Raw genomic sequence first — 21,763 nt, forward strand, 5'->3', positions numbered from 1 at the left:
GACCTCTTCCTGGTTTAGTCTTGGGAGGGTGTATGTGTCCAGAAGTTTATCAATTTCTTCTAGATTTTCTGGTTTATTTGCGTAGTGGTGTTTATAATATTCTCTGATGGTAGTTTGTATTTCTGTGAGATCAGTGGTGATATCCCTTTATTGTTTTTTGTTGTGTCTGATTCTTCTCTCTTTTCTCCCTTTTCATAAAGCATTTCATGGATTCATTGACTTTTTGAAGGGTTTTTTGTGTCTGTATCTCCTTCAATTTTGCTCTGATTTTAGTTATTTCTTGTCTTCTGCTAGCTTTTGAATTTGTTTGCTCTTGCTTCTCTAGTTCTTCTAATTGTGATGTTAAGGTGTCAGTTTTAGATCTTTTCCTCTTTCTGATGTTGGCATTCAGTGCTATAAATTTTCCTCTAAACACTGCTTTAGCTGTGTCCCAGAGATTCTAGTACATTGTGTCTTTGTTCTCATTGGTTTCAAAGAACTTCTTTATTTCTGCCTTAATTTTGTTATTTACCCAGTAGTCATTCAGGAGCAGGTTGTTCAGTTTCCATGTAGTTGTGTAGTTTTGAGTGAGTTTCTTAATCTTGAGTTCTAATTTGATTGCACTGTGGTCTGAGAGACTGTTTTTTATGATTTCTCTTTTGCATTTGCTGAGGAGTGTCTTACTCCCAATTATGTGGCCAATTTTAGATTAAGTGTAATGTGGTTCTGAGAAGAATGCATATTCTGCTGATTAGGGGTGAAGAGTTCTGTAGATGTCTATTAGGTCTGCTTGGTCCAGAGCTGAGTTCAAGTTCTGAATATCCTTATTAATTTTCTGTCTCACTGATCTGTCTAATATTGACAGTGGGGTGTTAAAGTCTCCCACTATTATTGTGCAGGAGTCTGAGTCTCTTTGTAGGTCTCTAAGAACTTGCTTTATGAAACTGGGTGCACTTGTATTGGGTGCATATATATTTAGGATAGTTAGCTCTTCTCGTTGCACTGATCCCTTTACCATTATGTAATTCCCTTCTTTGTCTTTTTTGATTTAAAGTCTGTTTTATCAGAGACTAGGATTGCTACTGCTGCTTTTTTTTTTTTTTTTTTTTTTTGGCTTTCCATTTGCTTGGTAAATATTCCTCCATCCCTTTATTTTGAGCCTGTGTGTGTCTTTGCACATGAGATGGGTCTCCTGAATACAGCACACTGATGGGTCTTGACTCTTTATCCAATTTATCAGTATGTGTCTTTTAATTGGAGCATTTAGCCCATTTATATTTAAGGTTAATATTGTTATGTGTGAATTTGATCATGTCATTATGATGCTAGCTGGTTATTTTGCCTGTTAGTTGATGCAGTTTCTTCATAATGTCAATAGTCTTTACAATACTGCAAAAACAGTACTGATTTTTTATGTTGATTTATATCCTGAACTAGTTCATTAGTTTTAACAGTTTTTGGTGTAATATTTGGGGTTTCTATATATAACAATAGGTAATCAGTATACAAAGACCATTTCTTTCCTTCCTCCCTCCCTCCCTCCCTTTCTCTCTCTCTTTCTTTCTTTCTCTCTCTCTTTTGTTCATTCCGATTTGTAGGCTTTTAATTTCTTTCTCTTGCCTAATTGCCATGGCTATAACTTCCAGTACTAGGTTGAATAGAAGTGGTGAGAGTGGGCATCTTTGCTTTGTTTCTGATCTGAGAGGGAAAACTTTCAAATTGATGATCTCAGCTGTGGGGTTGTCATACATGGTCTTTATTGTGTTGTCATACATTCCTTATAACCAATTTGTTGAGACATTTCTTATGAAGAAATGTTGAATGTTTTTCAAATTCTTTTCCAATCTCAAAGTACCAGAATTCTTCCTGAGGTGTTTTTTTTTTTTTTTTTTTTTTTGGCAGGGTCTTGCTCTGTCACCCAGACTAGAGTGCAGTGGTGTGATCATGGCTCACTGCAGACTTGACCTTCTGGTCTCCGGGAATCCTGCCTCAGCCCCCTGAGTAGCTGGAACTATGGAACTATGAGCATGCACCACCACACTTGGCTAATTTTTAAATTTCTGTAGGATAGGTGTCTCACTACATAGCCCAAGTTGGTCTTGAACTTCTGGGCTGAAGCAATTCTCCTGCCTTGGCTTCCCAAAGTGCTGGGATTAGAGGTATGAGCCACCATGCCTGGTCCTTTCATGAGTTTTTATGCTTGCAATTCAGATTAATAAGTGAATGACAGTGAGAATTCAATTCTCCAATGCCTACTCTCATAATCTAAAGAAAGCAAGGCAGAACTGTTTTCCTGAAAGGAAGAATCTTTGTTTTTAGTTTTTTAAAGATTAGGTTTACTGGATGTCAGAAAAATATGTTTACATTAAGGCAACATTGAGTATTGATGATGGTATGTAAGTTCTTAGCTGTCAAGCCTCTTAAACAGTGTTCTCTGAATTTTACATATGTGAAAAGACATTAATCCTCTTAGACTTTGGGGTTGTTGTGTGAGGCCTAGGAGGAGCACACTAGCAGTGGCCAGTCTTCTTTAATCAAGAACAGCCTTATACATTCCATGTTATGTGTGCTATGATGTGAAAATATTTGGAAAACTCTCTCTTCCCCCATTGCTGCCAGACTTAATGGTCTTTCTTTGTTCCCAGGTGGCTGATTTAGGTTCCAGGCAGAATGGAATTGGGTGCCCTGGAAGCCTGAGGTAGATTTGGTACTATGGAGGGTGCACTTGCTGATATGAAGTTTTATTTTATACAAATCCTGGAGAAGCTAAATGAGGCCATGTCAGTGTTGCCAGAAGACATGAGAATCATGCCAGATCTCTGTGGCTTAACATTGGAACATAGTGGTAAGTGCAGCTATATTTGTGTTTCTTAATAGTTGAAAGCCAGGTTTATATAAATAGGAAGAAAGAGTTTGCCATAGAATTTATGCTTTAGTTGGAGAAAAATGTAAAGTTGTTGATAAATTAGGCTGATTAAAAAATAATGTGAACACTTAAATTACCTTTAATGGAGTGCAGCCTTGAGAAGAAGATACCAAGTGGTCCAAGTCTATATCAAATTTGAGTTTAAAATAGATACTTTCAGAAAAGAATCAAAAGGAAGAAAGTCTTAATGTTCACATTGAGTTAAGGTGATGGCTAGCTTTGGAACTGGAGTTCAGCCAGTAGAAGATGTGTTCAGGTCCTTTTAATCCCAAAAAGTGGATGCAAAATAACCATAAAAATATGTCAGAAGAGTAAAAAAAGCCAGCAAGTTAAGATAGCAACAAAATATGGCTAAAATGAGCATTGCAATGTCCAGGAGAGCATAAACTACACGCAAAAAAGCTCAAGAATGGGATGACCAACTGAGCAAACAGTGAACTGAAAAGATATGTAAATTATTGTAACAAGTGCTAAATTATAAGTAAGGTCAGAGCAAATATTGAAACACTTGATGAATATTTTCTACTGCACTTGGAGAAGTTAAATTGATGTCAGGGACTCAGGGACTTAGAATTGGGGAGAATGAAGCAATCAGAAAGTAAGTACCAGTCAATCATCAGTCAAAAGGGGCTTTGAGGAAATTGATTTCTGCTTCTGTAAAGACTTTTGATGGAGGAAGAAACAAAATATAAATTAAATTATTTGAACACATTGTTAAAGGCTTTATTTGTTTTTAACTGATATACGTAATTGTTTAAGATGATGTAAAAATTTTCCAAGTTCGTTTACAATTTAAAGAGTTTGTATTGTTTAGAAGTCTGTAAAGGATGTGAGAGAAACACTGGGTAATTCTTCTTCATGTATTTTTATTTTCTTTTTTATGTAAACAACATAAATTTATTGCTTACAGTTCTGGAGGCTGGGAAGTTCAAGATCAAGGTACCAGCAAATTTCATTACCTGGTAAGCATTCGTTTCTTATGGATGGTGCCTTCTGTGTGTCCGGTGTAAAGGGCAAAACAGGCTCCCTTTCCTCAAGCCTCTTGTCATTAAAGCCTGTAAAAATTACAGTAAAAGTATTCAGAATGGGTTAAGCAATTTGACCGTCAGGAAATTCAATTGAAAAGTGAGGTTCAAAACCTTCCTCAGAAAGTTAAAGTTCTAAATTGTATTGAGAAAATACAATAAAGATTCACAGAATATTTATATTAGAATGAATTAATTAAATACAGAACATTTTAAAGGCAACTAAAAAGATCAGCCATGCACATTAAGTAACAGATACCTACAGAAAATGTCTGTCTTTGTCTTGCATTTTAAAATTGATATATCATAGTTATACATAGGCCAAAATTCTTTTTTTATTTATTATACTTTAAGTTTTAGAGTAAATGTGCACAACGTGCAGGTCTGTTACATATGTATACATGTGCCATGTTGGTGTGCTGCACCCAGTAACTCGTCATTTAACATTAGATATATCTCCTAACGCTATCCCTCCCCCCTCCCCCCACCCCACAACAGGCCCTGGCGTGTGATGTTCCCCTTCCTGTGACCATGTGTTCTCATTGTTCAATTCCCACCTATGAGTGAGAACATGCGGTGTTTGGTTATTTGTCCTTGTGATAGTTTGCTGAGAATGATGGTTTCCAGCTTCATCCATGTCCCTACAAAGGAAATGAACTCATCATTTTTTATGGCTGCATAGTATTCCATGGTGTATATGTGCCATATTTTCTTAATCCAGTCTATCATTGTTGGACATTTGGGTTGGTTCCAAGTCTTTGCTATTGTGAATAGTACCGCAATAAACATGCATGTGCATGTGTCTTTACAGCAGCATGATTTATAATCCTTTGGGTATATACTCAGTAATGGGATAGCTGGGTCAAATTGTATTTCTAGTTCTAGATCCCTGAGGAATCACCACACCGACTTCCACAATGGTTGAACTAGTTTACAGTCCCACCAACAGTGTAAAAGTGTTCCTATTTCTCCACATCCTCTCCAGCACCTGTTGTTTCCTGACTTTTTAATGATCGCCATTCTAACTGGTGTGAAATGGTATCTCACTGTGGTTTTGATTTGCATTTCTCTGATGGCCAGTGATGATGAGCATTTTTTCATGTGTCTTTTGGCTGCATAAATGTCTTCTTTTGAGAAGTGTCTGTTCATGTCCTTCGCCCACTTTTTGATGGGGTTGTTTGTTTTTTTCTTGTAAATTTGTTTGAGTTCATTGTAGATTCTGGATATTAGCCCTTTGTCAGATGAGTAGGTTGCAAAAATTTTCTCCCATTCTGTAGGTTGCCTGTTCACTCTGATGGTAGTTTCTTTTGCTGTACAGAAGCTCTTTAGTTTAATTAGATCCCATTTGTCAATTTTGGCTTTTGTTGCCGTTGCTTTTGGTGTTTTAGACATGAAGTCCTTGCCCATGCCTATGTCCTGAATTGTATTGCCTAGGTTTTGTTCTAGGGTTTTTCTGGTTTTAGGTCTAACATTGAAGTCTTTAATCCATCTTGAATTAATTTTTGTATAAGGTGTAAGGAAGGGATCCAGTTTCAGGTTTCTACATATGGCTAGCCAGTTTTCCCAGCACCATTTATTAAATAGGGAATCCTTTCCCCATTGCTTATTTTTGTCAGATTTGTCAAAGATGAGATAGTTGTAGATATGCGGCGTTATTTCTGAGGGCTCTGTTCTGTTCCATTGGTCTATATCTCTGTTTTGGTACCAGTACCATGCTGTGTTGGTTACTGTAGCCTTGTAGTATAGTTTGAAGTCAGGTAGTGTGATGCCTCCAGCTTTGTTCTTTTGGCTTAGGATTGACTTGGCAATGTGGGCTCTTTTTTGGTTCCATATGAAATTTAAAGTAATTTTTTCCAATTCTGTGAAGAAAGTCATTGGTAGCTTGATGGGGATGGTGCTGAATCTATAAATTACCTTTGGCAGTATGGCCATTTTCACAATATTAATTCTTCCTACACATGAGCATGGAATGTTCTTCCATTTGTATCCTCTTTTATTTCATTGAGCAGTGGTCTGTAGTTCTCCTTGAAGAGGTCCTTCACATTCCTTGTAAGTTGGATTCCTAGGTATTTTATTCTCTTTGAAGCAATTGTGAATGGGAGTTCACTCATGATTTGGCTCTCTGTCTGTTATTGGTGTATAAGAATGCTTGTGATTTTTGCACATTGATTTTGTATCCTGAGACTTTGCTGAAGTTGCTTATCAGCTTAAGGAGATTTTGGGCTGAGACGATGGGGTTTTCTAGATATACAATCATGTCATCTGCAAGCAGGGACACTTTGACTTCCTCTTTTTCTAATTGAATACCCTTTATTTCTTTCTCCTGCCTGATTGCCCTGGCCAGAACTTCCAACACTATGTTGAATAGGAGTGGTGAGAGAGGGCATCCCTGTCTTGTGTACATAGGCCAAAATTCTTAAAGAAAAATTGGAAAAAATTACTTGTTCCTATCAAAGACTCACTATTTCCCATATTTAAAAAGCTTATAGTTATTGACTTATAGTTCAGTTGAACCTCAATGAGGTTCAATGAGTTAGGAAAATCCATAGGAAAGACCAGAGATCAGCGAATTTTCCCCACAAGAGCCAGATGGAAAATAGTTCAGGTTTTGCAGGCCAAGAAGCAAAATTTAAATATTATGAAATAATTAAATATTAAATATTATGAAAATAAGTAAATAAAATTTAAATATTATGAAATTATAAATATTAAATATTAGGCAACAAGACAGAAAAATTCCCACATAATGTTCTACTGGCTAAAAAAAAAAAACCCTGACAATAGTAAATGCTAGAAAAAAAATGCAGAACAAGGGGAACTCTTATTTATTACTGATGAGAATGCAAAATGTTAAAATCACTTTGAGGAACCACTTGGCAGTTTCTTATAAAGCTTAAAATAAACTCAGCATATGACCCAACCCCATCATTCTTCATAGAACTAGAAAAAACAATCCTAAAATTCGTGTGGAACCAAAAAAGAGCCCACAAAGCCAAAGCAAGACTAAGCAAAAAGAACAAATCTGGAGGCATCACATTACCTGATTTGAAACTATACTGTAAGGCCATAGTCACCAAAACAGCATGGTATGGGTATAAAAGTAGGCACACAGACCCATGGAACAGAATAGAGAACCAAGAAATAAAACCAAATGCTTATAACCAACTGATCTTTGACAAAGCAAACAGAAACATAAAGTGGGGAGAGGACACGCTATTCAACAGATGGTGCTGGGATAATTGGCAAGCCATATGTAGGATAATGAACTGGGATCCTCATCTCTCACCTTATACAAAAATCAACTCAAGATGGATCAAAGCTGAGTGCGGTGGCTCACGCCTGTAATCCCAGCACTTTGGGAGGCCGAGGCGGGTGGATCACGAGGTCAGGAGATCAAGACCATTCTGGCTAACATGGTGAAACCCCGTCTCTACTAAAAATACAAAAAATTAGCTGGGCATGGCAGCGGGCACCTGTAGTCCCAGCTACTCGGGAGGCTGAGGCAGGAGAATGGCGTGAACCCAGGCGGCAGAGCTTGCAGTAAGCTGATATTGAGCCACTGCACTCTAGCCTGGGGGACAGAGCAAGACTCTGTCTAAAAAAAAAAAAAAAAAAAAGATGGATCAAAGACTTAAATCTAAGACCTAAGACCTGAAACTATAAAAATTCTAGAAGATAACATTGAAAAAAACCTTCTAGACATTGGCTCAGGCAAAGATTTCTGACCAAGAACCCAAAAGCAAATGCAACAAAATCCAAGATAAATAGGTGGGGTTTAATGAAACTAAAGAGCTTTGGCACAGCAAAAGAACAGTCAGCAGAGTAGATTACTCACAAAGTGGGAGAAAATTTTTCACAATCTATACAATCTGTACATCTGACAAAGGACTAATAATCCAGTATTTACAAGGAACTCAGACAAATTAGCAAGAAAAAATCAAACAATCCCATCAATAGGTGGGCTAAGGACATGAATAGACAATTCTCAAAAGAAGATATACAAATGGCCAGCAAACATATGAATAAATGCTCAACATCACTAATGATCAGAGAAATGCAAATCAAAACTGCCATGAGATACCAACCTTACTCCTGCAAGAATGACCATTATAAAAAATTTTTAAAAAATATATATTGGCATGGATGTGGTGAAAGGGAACACTTCTACACTGCCGATGGGAATGTAAACTAGTACAACCACTATGGAAAACAGTGTTGAGATTCCTTAAAGAACTAAAAGTGGAACTACCATTTGATCCAGCAATCCCCTTACTGGGTATCTACTCAGAGGAAAAGAAGTCATTATACGAAAAATATACTTGCACATGCATGTTTATAGCAGCGCAATTTGCAATTGCAAAAATGTGGAACCAGTCCAAATGCCCATCAATCAACGAATAGATAAAGAAACTGTGATATATATATGTGTGTATATATATATATATATATACACACACACACACACACACACACACACAATGGAATACTGCTCAGCCATAAAAAGGAATGAATTAATGGCATTCACAACAACCTAGATGGGATTGGAGACTATTATTCTAAATGAAGTAACTCAGGAATGGAAAACCAAATATTGTATGTTCTTGCTCATAAGAGGGAGCGAAGCAATGAGGATGCAAAGGCATAAGAAGGATACAATGGACTTTGGGGACTGGGTGGGGGAAAGGGTAGGAGGGGAGGGAGGGATAAAAGACTACAAATTGAGTTCAGTGTATACTGCTCAGGTGGTGGGTGCACCAAAATCTCACAAATCACCACTAAAGAACTTATGTAACCAAATACCACCTGTTACCTAAAAACCTATGGAGATAAAAAATTTAAAAAAACATTCAGCTACAAACCTCTTTTGCTACACTCATTGTTTAGTATATGACACATTTTTGCATGATTCTGTTATATAGGTTTTAATAGTAGGTAATTAGGACAGTGGGTAATACTTATCATTCATTCATTTATTTAAAAAATACTTATTTAGAGCCCATTCTCTCAATACAGGTCAGTACTATGAAGGAGAGGTACACAGTGAAATCAGGCCTAGTCCTTACAGACATGTTGGTATGCCAGGGAGTCAACTTTCCTCCAAAAGAGTGATGTTTCCTTGTCTCCAACAATGGCAAAACTATAATATATAATATTTCTGTATCAGCGGTTTGCACATTGTGTGTTAATAGATTTTGTTCTTGTCATTCAGAAGAGCACAGTGGAAATACATGAAGGATGGGCAGATGTGTGAAGGCCTCAAATGAATGTATGTAGTTGTTAGAAAAACAAATGTTTTTCTTAAACACAAGTTGAAAGACAGGGGAGCAGAGGAAGTATAAGAAAAATTATGGATTTATAATGAGGAGAGTTGATGTTATGGATAAAGTCAACAGAACACTGCCTTCTTACATCATTATCCAACTTTCTACTTTGTCACCTCTATCTCAAAATTGACGGTCTGATAGCTAGTTTATTTTATATTTGCCCCAGGTTGTGCTCTGCCTTCTTTTTCCATTTTCCTTCTGCTGAATATTCTGATTTTAAATGATGAGACGATTTAATCCTTCGGTTACCTACCAAATACATCTAATTTTCTCATTCTAGGTAGGTTGTCTTCCCATTGAAGGGTGAGTGGCTCTCAATATTAAGAGACAACATAGAAATTTCTGAAGATTTTAACTTCTCCATCTGATAACCTAGAAATAATTACTTCAGTCAAATACCTCAAAAGGAAGAAATCCCATTAAGATCGATAGGAAAGAGTCAGATATTATTTTTGAATTATTTTATTTGTAAAGGATCAATGAATTTGTGGTTGAGAGGGTCAGTTATGGAATATGAGATATTAACCTATTTGATCTTGCTGGCAATCCATAAAAAGTTAATTTGCAAATAAAAGATTAGCCTTTAAATCACATTCATAATAACAAGAAGGTAAACTGCAGTCTATATTACTCATATATATTTTTCAAAGTAACACATAAAATGATAGGACTTGATTTTTGCTCTGAGTAAATGAGTCAGTCTATTAACATTTATTTATTGCCCACTTTTTAGATGCCTATGGATATTTCTAGATAAATACAAAGGAATATAAGGACATAGTTCTCACTACCATGCAAATTGCAGACAATCTGAGGATTAGGATTCACACTTGAAATGATATCCAACAAACCCCATTGTGTGGTACAAAAGCATATATGTAGACAGGGTGGGTAGTAAAGAATGCTAACAATTTTGGAGGAGGTTAAATCAACATGTAATTTTAGAACAGGAGATCTTCTGACCTGTATATGAAGAATGTGGAGTATAAAAATAATTACTTTTGTTCTCTTCCTGGTGATACAAAAAGACAAGAAGCCTTCTCATTGCCCCTTTTATGTCCCTGTTGCTCAAAGTGTAGATAAAAGGGTTAAGCATAGGAGTCACCAAACTGTAGAACAGGGACATGAATTTGTTTTTGTCCTGGGAGTTGGCAGAGGGCTGTACATACATGCTAATTACAGGCCCATAGAGGAGAGATACAATATGAGAACCACATGTGTTGAAGACCTCCTTCTTTCCCCCTGAGGACTGAATCCTCAGCACAGTAGCTACAATGAATCCACAGTAAACAAAGATAATTAATTAGAGAACGAGGGACTAAAATATCCTCACAATGGAGAGCATAGATACATTGAATGTGGTGTCAAAACATGATATCTTGATCATCGCTGAGACCTCACACAGAAAGTCGTCCACCTTGTTACCGCCTAGTGGCAGCTGGACGGCAAGGGATGACTGAAGTAGAGTTGGCCAAACTGCTTAGCCATGCCATGGCCACTAGGAGGACACAGAGTTGCTGATGCATGATAGCTGGGTACCTCAAGTGTTTGCAGATGGCAATGTAAGGATCCAAAGACATCACAGCTAAAATGATGCATTTGGTGCTCCCCTAAAATATCCCCTGGGTACCACAATAATTGAGATGTTGCCCACCAGTATGCAGAGATAAGCAACAAGCCCCATTATGAAGAGAAACATTTCCGGCTAGGGGTGGTCAAAGAAACCCCAGAGAATGAAGATCTTTCGAGCAATTGCATTGCCCAGATTCCTGTCATTGCTCTTGTTGGTGGATTTGAGGGAAAGGAAAGGCTACTTTAGTATTGAATTTTTCTGATAGTCCACTTATTCAGTTAAGTAAAATAAACTGAGTTATGAAGGGGTTTTCTCTGTGATGGAACTAAACTGATGTGATTTGACACTTGTAAGCATGAAAAATTTTATCTAAAGGCCAAAATGTTACCTTTCTAGTGCCTCTAAAAGGAAGATCAATAAATCTCTGTATCTTACCCAAGAAATGCAATATAGCAAACTTTTACAGAATAATGATTAAGTAATGGGAAACATAATTAATCTTATATTAGAAAAATGAATCAGATGGAGAAATGAATAATTTTAAAGAATGCCCAAGAACTACCCATGCTAACTAACACGTGTTAATTTCTTTCATCCAAAATCTGTTGGCCCTGGTCATGTTCTGGTTCAATTTGTGAGTTGATGTAGGTGAGTTCAGAACTCACTGAGCTCCACGTGGATCAGTCTGATTTGCATAGAAACAACATAGTGCTATTCCTTACCTCTTCTTCCCAAATCCTGGAATGACAATTGCCAACATAAAACTTTTGTCATAAAAGGAAGCACACAGCTGAAAGGAAATGGTTCCTTGCAACACGTTCAGTACTTACAAGACAAGATAATTCATTGCACAGTCAAGTGATATAAGGTCATTAAAGTATCAGCAGTTATACAGTATGATATATGTTAGTGCTTTTCACATTGTGAGTTGTAATCTATTACGTAGTTATATACTATTTTATTGATTTATTTTACTTATTCTCATCACTCATTTTATATATGTGTTTGTATGACCTGGATTCTGATGTACAATATATTCCTTACTATAGGTAATGGTAAAAAATTTGAACAATACTGGCATAGTAGAAAAGAAACAAGAATGATATTAGAAAATCTAGATTTAGTCCACTTCCCAATTACTAATACATGTACATTTTAGGTCTTGCTTAAATATTCAGAAACTTCTTTATCTATCTTGCTCTGTTGTGGAGATTAATTAGCACCATATGTGTGAACACGCTTTATTAAGTCCAATACTCAATGTTGGGTTGGTTATTTTTCATGAAATAAAGTTCCCTGTTTGATTTTAAGTGTATATCTGATAGTTAATTTTTCTTTGTATCCAAATATTAACCATGTCCTTATATTCCCATAAGAAGTCTCAGAAGGGTTGTTTTTTCTACCATTTTATTTCCCTACATTACTCAGATCCCTTGTCTTGAATCTGATGTTAATGATTTCTAGATTTTAATATCAGTACACATATGTTTTTAATCAGTGGAAATGCTCACAAATGCAAACAGTACCATAGATTATTTTTCAAAAACATGTTTCAATGTTTTAAATTATAATGATTAGTATTAGTATTAATAGGTGTCAATTTATTTATACTTTTTTTAACTGCTCCTTGCCTAGCAGGGCTATCCTATAGGCAGTGTGCCCACAGTAGCCTTTTTTAAAATAGTTTTTTTAGTATGCAAATTTTCATAAGGAGATCACAACATGCATGTGGTTGTATAAAAAGATTAAATCAATCAAGCTAAATAGATCATTTCTACTCATATACAACAGTTGCCTAAATCAGTGTTGATATTTTTTAGGGGTACCCTCTTTTCGTGCAAAAAAGAACATTAATCTTTTTCTTCCATCAGAATTCAGTGTTAATTGGGGATAAAGATTGAATGTTCTTTCTGTATTCAGTGGCTTTATGTCATATCAGAGGTCTTTAATAGTTATTTATTTGATTGAAAGGATCCCAAATCTTTTGATTTATTGTTTATTTATTTATTTATGCTTTAACTTTTAATTAAAATGCTTAGGATACAGATTGACTTTCTTTTGTAAATGACTGTTTTACTTTTTCTGAAATAGGACATACATGCACTCTGATAAAACAGAATGAAACATCTTAATTCATGAGAATTCCTGTACAAGGCGCTGATCCTGTGTTTAGAGCTGAGCTCCTCACAGCAGCTGCCCTACGTAGAACCCACAGTTTTCTAGCTTGCAACAAAGTTACTAGGGACAAATAGGGAAAAAAAATCCGAAACTAAAAGTAAGAAAACCAACATGGAAGCAATCATACTTCTCATGTCTCTGATAAGAGAAGTATGGGGAACCTTTAACCAAAGGAAAATTTAAAAAAAATGCAAGTTAACTATCTAGTTCATTCACTGTTAGCTAGATTTGTTCAGTTAAGGCTTTAACCCCTTTCCAAACAGTTTTATCTTAATCCAGCTATGCTTGCTAATAAATGAAATGCATGCACTTCCCAGAAATATACTTCACTGAGCCTCTGCATTCAGTACCTGGCAGTGAAAAAGTATGTTTCCCGAACAAGTCAGTACTGAAGACTGAGAACTCCAACTAAATAACTATACTCTCTCCCCAATAATATGTTATCCACATTTTCCCTACCCTCACATTAGAATAAAGATAACCTCCTAACTTTTCATCTCCTATCTCCTGTCTTTTCCTAGGAGATCTTATCTTTTGATCTTTTACTACAAGGGTAGAATTTAGGTTAAGATCATAAAAATCCAATTTCACATGTGACACTAAGAAAATGGAATGCTATAAAATCAATCCTCATCACCGTGGTAGGGATGCTGTTGCTTTTATCCTGAGTCTTTACTGCCAATAAGTGATGCTGCTTCCAAAGGAACAGCTCTACAGAAAGTTTTTGAGTTAGTGTTTCCCCCCAGCTTATTTCTACAATGGGGAAAGGCAATTTCATATTAAAAAACTCCACACAAACACACCTGGAAAAGCTACAGATGTTAACCTTTACTTTAAACACAGCAACGTAGATATCTAAGGAGATAAGATGTAAGACAAAGAGCTCAGGAAAAATCCAATAGAGACCAAATTCTGCAAATGGAAATTTTAAAGCCCAGTGAGTAAATTTTTCCTGCATTCAGACAAGTGCTACAATACATTTAAGTCCTCAACTCACAGAATTAAGAGCCCTTAAGCTGTTAACTTTGTCCTGTCTTCCTATTCAGAAAAATTTTCCTCTAGAATCTGTGCAAAAGTAACTGACACACCTGCAGTATGTGACAACATAAGAGATGTTCTCAACTTTTTCATGAGGTGAAAGTTACTTTTTATAACTGAAAATGAAAAAGGAAGGTGCTATAGAGGGAAATAAAATTTCACCAAAGTATAAAAGTAAAGACTGGCTGAAACCTATAACTTTATAAATAAGAATAATAACAGTAACTTACACTATAATTAACTGCTCAATAGTGAATGATCTGCTACTCATTCCTTGAGAAGGAATGACCCTAGCTTACCACAGTGGAAACCTGCCGCAATTACAAGGCCAGGATTCTGCCCCTTTTCTGGTTCTCTGTTCACAAGGTAATGCCACCTTCTCCAAGGCAGTTAGAGAGACAGGTGAGCTCAGGGGAGCTTCTCTCACCAACCTGCTAACTCAGCAGGAGTGAGTTTACCCAAATGAGCTCTGGCCTCCAATGTGTATCTGTTCATAATTTTATGAAGTATCTAAATGTCATTCATTAGTTTAAAAAAGAATAGAAAACTCTGGACTAAGTAAATTTTGAACTCGAAAAGTTAGAAGGGGTATCAATTATATTAACAACACTTTCTTTAAAAATAGAATCACTTTCTTTTGAAATCAACCAGAGTGGTGAGATGTGTTTTTCTTTTCAGGTGCCCCATAATGGCACACAGCTTTACTCAGCAAGCCCTGCCAGCTTCCAAGCCCCAGGATACTGACCTGTACCAGCACATGGGGCAGCATTACCTCCCCAACAGTGTGGAGAAGAGAACATTTCACCACTGGGTGATGAGAGTAGACAGTGACTCTTGGCTTCTCAATGCTAGACATGATTGGAGACCTTTCATTGTTCTATTAGAAAAGTCCATGAAGAAGCTGTGAACAGGATCAGTCCAGAGGAGAAAAACTCTTATTTTCTCTGTCCAAACATCAGTCAATACATTGGGAGAGCCAGCAGAATCCCTCGCCCTAGCCTTGCCTCTTGAGCACACTGCACATGAACACTTCAGTGGGGTGAGCGTTCAGCTCCTAAAGGGCCATGTTCCTCTTTCCTGTGGTCTGTCCAGAAAGCCCAAATATCTCAAAGAGTTTTTCTTCACTTATTGCATTGTTCTGTCTATTTTGTTACCCAATATAAGGATTGGCACATTGGATATTATTTCATCAGTCATTAAAGCATTAAGCTCAACTTTAGATTCCATGAGGCCAGAATGATCTGCAGAATCCACCAGAAAAACAATCTCATTAATTGCTTGGAGATAATTTTTTCAAACCTGACATGCTTGCTTGTGTCCACCAAGATCAAGAGTTGTAAAAGTCATTCCAGCAATTATTAGCTTTTCTGATGTCGGATGTAGTGTTGGAACATGTTGACCCAATCTGTCATCTTTGAGCATGTGAAGAAGAGTGGTTTTGCCTGCGTTGTCCAAACCCAAAAATACAAGTTTTCCAAATTTCTTGTAGAGTCCTAGGAACTGGAGCACACTGCCGAAGCCATTGTAGATCCACTCAAAGAGGAAAGACATTATTCATGCTTATTATGGCCTGAAGGGCTCCTCCAGCAACGGTGGGTGGCCCAGGCCCTCCCTCAGAGCACACCCCAAATATTTTCAAATATGAAAACCTACTTACTCTTTAGAGGTAAGGAAGGTACTTTTAAAAAATTTATTTTATTTTAAGTTCTGGGATACATGTGTGGGATGTGCAGGTTTGTTACATAAGTAAACGTGTGCCATGGTGGTTTGCTGCACCTATCAACCCATCACGTATGTATTAAGCCCAGCATGCATTAGCTATTTTTCCTGATGTTCTCCCTCCCCTCTCCACCCCCAGACAGGCCCCACTGTGTGTTGTTCTCCTCCCTGTATCCATGTTTTCTCATTGCTCAGCTCATCATTCCATGAGTGAAAACATGCAGGGTTTGGTTTTCTGCATAATGGTTCCTGCATAATGGCTTCCAGCTCTATCCATGTCCCTGCAAAGGACACGATCTTGTTCTAAAGGTACTTCAAAAAAAGTACTTTATAGGGTTGCCACTCACTCTATAAAGCTGTGAAACTTTGTTCTCTGTACAGATAATAGAGTTGAAATTTCTTGGTAAGGGTCATTATAGCAATTCCTTAGTGGGTATGCTTCCCTCTAACTTCCTTGCCATAATAAAATGAAATGATAAATTTTGGCACCTGTTATTTATAATGGACTCAGGTCTAAGAGAAGCCAAGGAAACTGAATCTGCCTTAACAATTTTATAAAAATTTCCTTGGATCACAAGGGGGAAATTAAGATTATTATTTTAGGTGCCAAGATCTAATTTTCTTTTATTTATAGTTTTTCTCAAGATATTATTTCTTTAGATTTCTGCTATCATAGAGCCATAATAATCCTAGTTCCACATACAGACAAAAGAAGTCTTCAATAATTTCTTCCACAATAACCCAACACAGTATAGACTTTTTACCTTCCATTGACTACATTAAAGTTCCTCATTTTATTTAAACCATAAAAACATTGTGTCAAGAAGATATTAACATACATTAATGTTATTTAAACATGATTAAAAATCATGGAATCTGGAATTTTGAAAATATGGGTCCTGAAAACTTTTGGCCATGGGCTTGTTTTTAAAGTAATTGCTTTTTTCACCCATGCTTCACAATTAGCAGCAGATCTAGCAATCTGGATCCTTCTAGCCAAGTTCACACCGATCATCTCAGGCTTGTTCTTTGCTCCCACTTTTGTTTTCATCATTTGCTGCATTCTATAACTATATTCAGCTTCTGGTCCTTTATTTTTTAAAACAATATTTAATTGACAATAAAGATTGTATATATTCAAGGTGTGCAGTGTGATGATTTGATATACGTATACCCTTTGTTTTTATTTCTTTTCTGTCTAAATCCACTCCCACCCAATTCATAATTTTAAAACATGATCCTTTTTGATGGTATTAGTTTCCTTACGTCATCCTGCTGGTGTGGAAGTGAAAAGTGAATGATAAATTCTTACTACACAGTTAATCTAGTTAATGAAACTATCATTCTCAGCAAACTAACACAAGAACAGAAAACCAAACACTGCATGTTCTCACTCATAAGTGGGAGTTAAACAATGAGAACACATGGAACAGGGAGAGGAACATCCCACACTGGGGCCTGTCAGGGGTGGAGGACTTGGGGAGGGATAGCATTAGGAGAAATACCTAATGTAGATGACGGGTTGGTGGGTGCAGCAAACCACCATGGCACATGTATACCTATGTAACAAACCTTCACGTCCTGCACATGTACCCCAGAAAAACTGTAATAATAAAAAAAGGTAAAATAGCGATATAAAATAGAAATTTATGAGTATATACTGATAAAAATATAAAAAATGAATACATGAAGGGGGAAAAGGGAAAACTCTTAATGGCACATCAGTTAATAAATAGAGAGGGCATACTAGGATTGGAGAATTATTAATAGATGTTAAAATTAGTGGGTGAAAGTTTAAGACATTTACATAGTTATGCTGTCTGCCACAAATTACTTATTAATTTCTCAGGAAAAAAGCATAATGAGATCTGGGGGACACCATGTTAGTCAAGTGACTAAAGTTAACAGCATCGATTTTAAGACAAACTATCCTTATACACTTTTCTGAAATGTTGCATCATTATTGGCTCCTGAATGGGAGAAAATATAAAGAACATTTTGGAGATAATTAACAAGATCTGAATATGAACTATTGATTACATAATAGTATTATATGACTGTAAAATGTCCCAGTTTTTATTATTGTACTGGCTATGTATGGAAGTTAATGTCCTTAGCAACTATACACTAAAGTGTATGTAGTAATAAAAAGGTTAGGAAAAATTTCATAGATATGAAAACTACATTTATATATTACATATGTGTAAAAGTAAGGCAAATGTAAATGAATGATGACTCTGGAAAAGGGTATTTAAAGTTCTGTATTATACTTGCAACTTTAAAAATTACATTAAAAATACATTATAAATGTAAAATGTAGTAAACTACATTAAATAAAAAGATGACAATAAAAAGAACACTTGTGGTTATGATACTTCCTGCCAGATCAAGGCCTTAGCATCTACTGTTTTGTCTACTCTGAAGAATTTACTACTTCACTTATAGATCTGAGCCTAAATGACACTTCCCTAGAAGAGCTTTCCTTGAACCTTTCCTGGTTTAAACTAATCACCCATCCATTTTATTCATGAAGCCTTGTCATTTTTACTTTATAGTACTTAGTACAACTTGTAATTACATGTTTAGTATTATTATTTGTTTTCTTTCTCCCACTAGACTATAAAGTTTGTGAGGGAAGGAATTGTGTCTGTCTTATTCACTAACAAATACTCGGCAAATAGCAAAATCTGTATGTATAGTAAGCGATTGAAAAACATTAGGCAAATTTATAACTATTTTAATATCTGTATATACTATATATCTATATATAATATCTTTGCTCTGGATGTGCACTTAGGAAGGCAGAGAAAATTTAAGTGTCTCTGATTTAGGTGGTATGTGATAATAATGTAGATACAAGTAATATAAAAATATTTTAGAACTTTGATGGTGATTCAAATTTTAGAGCTCAACCCATCTTATTTTTGTTATTTAAGTTACTAATGCCCCCCAAAGTATAAATATTTATAAAATTATTTTTAAGAAGACTTTGGGAAATTATTAATGGTAAGCTTGAAGGTTGGAGTAGATATTTCTAAAATTAGTTGCCAAATTTATAAATACATTAATAAAAATTTCACTATCAATAATTTTTATTTCAAATAAAATTCAACTTTAGGTTATTATGGCTTTAAGATAGTGTCTAATGGGAAGCAAATAAACATTAATGCAAGACTTTTCAAGGTGAAATAGACTTAGAGCACCAGTTTTATGATGTTTAGCCTTTTTCCTAATACTTAAGAAATTGTATGATGAAATCAGAAAATACAGAAAAATAAGAAGCCTGGAATAAAAATTTCCTGATATCCTGTCACTTACCTCACCACAGTTAGCTTGGTGAACTTATTTCTAGTGTTTTCTTACACATATAGGTATACATAAAATTAGGGTCATGTTCTAAGTGTAGAATCGTTTCTTGAGTTTTCTCCACCACTTAACAGTGAGTATTTCTCCATAATATTATTTTTTTTTTAAATGGCCAATTAACATATGCTGGTAAACAAGTCCATCATAATGGCTTAAACCAACAAATATTTCATTTTTGCTTATGTTTTGTGTTTATTGAATGTTGCTAGGGACTCGTCCATGTCATTGTGCATTAGGGATCCAAACTGATGAAGTAGACACTATCCAAAGTTCTCTAGATTGTTGTGATAGAGGGAAATAAAAGTTGCAAAACACACTCTGCCCTTAAAATGTCTTCCCAGAAGTTAAACAATCACTGTAACCACTGGGCAGTTATTGTGAGGCGTTCCAAATGTGAGTTTGGAAATGTCCCTATATCCCACTCATTGAAAAGTAGCTCCTCCATCCATTGTTCTTCATAACCCTCGGGTTCCACTCAGTTGTTAGGTTCATTATCTGCCTTCTAAGTTATTGCAGGTGATAGTTTATGAAATGTTTCCTTATTGTATAACATGGATCACTTTAGTCTCCCTTCCTCCCTCCCTCCCTTCCTTCCTCCCTCCCTTCCCTTTTTCCTTCCTTCCTTCCCTTTTTTTCTTCTTTCCCTTCCCTCCCTCCCTCTCTCTTTCTCTTTTCTTTCCTTTCTCTCTCTTTTTCTTTCTTTCTCTTTCTTTTCTTTCTTTTTTCTCCTCTTTCTTTCACCCTCCCTGTCTTTCTTTCTTCTTTCTTTCTTTTTCTTTCTTTCTCTCTTTCTTCTCTTTCTTCTCTTTCTTTCTTTTTTCTGAGACAGGGTCTTCTCTGTCTGTACTCTGCAGTGGTGTGATCTTGGCTCCCTGCTGCCTTAACCTCCCAGGCTCAGGTGATCCTTCTGCCTCAGCATCCCCTAGTAGCTGGGACTACAAGTGTTTGCTCCTACACCCAATGAATTTTTGTATTTTTTGTAGAGATGAGTTTTCACTACTTTGCTCAGGCTTGTCTTGAACTCCTGAGCTCAGGCAATCTGCCCACCTTGGCCTCCCAAAGTGGTGGGATTACAGGTGTGAGCCACCAAACCTGGCTCCATAATTTCAATCTCTCTCATTTTTTATTAGACTTTTACTTTAGGTTCAGGGGTACATGTGCAGGTTTGTTACGTAGGTAAATCGTATGTCATGGGGTTTGTTGTATAGACTATTTCACCACCCAGGTGATAAGCATAGTATATGATAGGTAGTTTTTTAGTCCTTAAAAAACTAAACCACCTTCAAGTAGGCCTCAGAGTCTACTTTTCCCTTCTTTGTGTTCATGTGTACTCAGTGTTTAGTTCTCACTTATGAATGAGAGTGTGAGGTATTTGGTTTTCTGTGTCTACGTTAGTTTGCTTAAGAAAATGGTCTTCAGCTCCATCCATGTTCCTGCAAAAGGCATCATCCAATTCTTTTTCTGTGGCTGCTTAGTATTCCATGGTGTATATGTAGCACATTTTCTTTAGCCAGTCTACCCCAGGAGAGGCCAGCAGACAAGGGAGCACTCAGATTAGACTGGTCCCATCCCACAGGTAAGATAGCCCTGCTCCGTTCAGGTCTGGCAGTTACCATAGGCTGAGACAACCTAGAGGAGCATGGTGAGCTTTGGGGGAATGGGCGTCTCTGGCCATGCTCCACTGCAGCCGTTCCTGTGTCAGACCCTCTGGGCTTTTCACAGGCTGAAGTCCTGTCCTTGCCACCTTTCCAAATAGCTCTCCCTGCCAGCTCAAATGTCCGCGGGGTCATGGGGTCTCCTGCAGTTGGGATTCTGGAGGTCTGTGGCGAGAGTGGCCACTCCTCGTGTGTTCAACGGACCTCTTCCCCAGGAGTCACTGCGGGCCAAGAACATGGGCCAGAAACGAGTCCGGGTACTCTGCAACTCCGTGCAAAGTTCCGAGGTTTCTCACCCTCCAGCTCAGGTTCTATGTCCTCCCTCTGTCCACTCTCAATGCCTTCCCTCCGAAGATCGGCTCGGAGTATGCCAGTCTTCCTGATATCCTGGTCTGTTGTGGAAGATGTTCTTCCTGGCTCTGTCACTGACCATCTTGGCCCCTCTCAGTTTCAAGCTTTACTATCATATCCCTCATCATCTGCCATGTGATCCTTTTGCCAGTGCCTCATATTTTAATTTCCTAACATTTGTTTCAGGCTGATTGAGAACCTACCTGGAACATTGTTTTGATTGCCAGAGGGAAAGAGAACATGGCAGAGTATGTACTAGATTTTGAAGTCATCAAAAAATAACCCACATCATTTCTCTTCACATTTTATTGGCAAATCATATTAAACAGCCAGGTCTGCATTCGATAGGACAGGGATGTGCAATTTTACCATCTGCCTAGAAGGGGAGAAAAAATAAGATATTTATAAACATTCCTAATGTATTCAATTTATGAAAAATACACTACTTTCAAAATACTCAAGGAAATAACAAATAGGAACTTGATAATGTTTCTGTTTCTAAAATTGGCATATTCATCAAAAGATGAAACTCTCAGAGTTTGCAAAAGCTCGTGAAGCAACCATTCTCATTTGCTATATACAGTGATCTATCTGGGAATGTGGAATGTTATAAAATTTCTACAGCACAA

At 36.7% G+C, this 21,763-nt stretch overlaps 1 protein-coding gene and 1 pseudogene across 2 annotated transcripts in view; one reads left to right on the forward strand and one right to left on the reverse strand.

The window, feature by feature from the left end:
* The window catches only part of LOC100968916 (uncharacterized), a 41,867-nt gene extending 24,966 nt beyond the window's left edge, over window positions 1–16,901 (forward strand). Inside the window, exons 2-4 of one of the 2 annotated variants that reach the window (XM_055113304.1) lie at window positions 2,625–2,824; window positions 3,816–3,867; window positions 14,722–16,901. In XM_055113304.1, the coding sequence (XP_054969279.1) occupies window positions 2,692–2,824; window positions 3,816–3,867; window positions 14,722–14,950 (414 nt within the window). In that variant the 5' untranslated portion in view covers window positions 2,625–2,691 and the 3' untranslated portion in view covers window positions 14,951–16,901. Of the gene's footprint in view, window positions 1–33; window positions 2,825–3,815; window positions 3,868–14,721 lie in introns of those variants that run through there. The other variant, XM_008955070.5, reaches the window with a different exon arrangement.
* On the reverse strand, window positions 14,999–15,594 carry LOC103783488 (GTP-binding protein SAR1a-like; annotated as a pseudogene).
* Window positions 16,902–21,763: the final 4,862 nt, after the last annotated feature.

This window comes from Pan paniscus, chromosome 5, assembly GCF_029289425.2.
Source record: "Pan paniscus chromosome 5, NHGRI_mPanPan1-v2.0_pri, whole genome shotgun sequence".
NCBI lineage: Eukaryota > Metazoa > Chordata > Mammalia > Primates > Hominidae > Pan > Pan paniscus.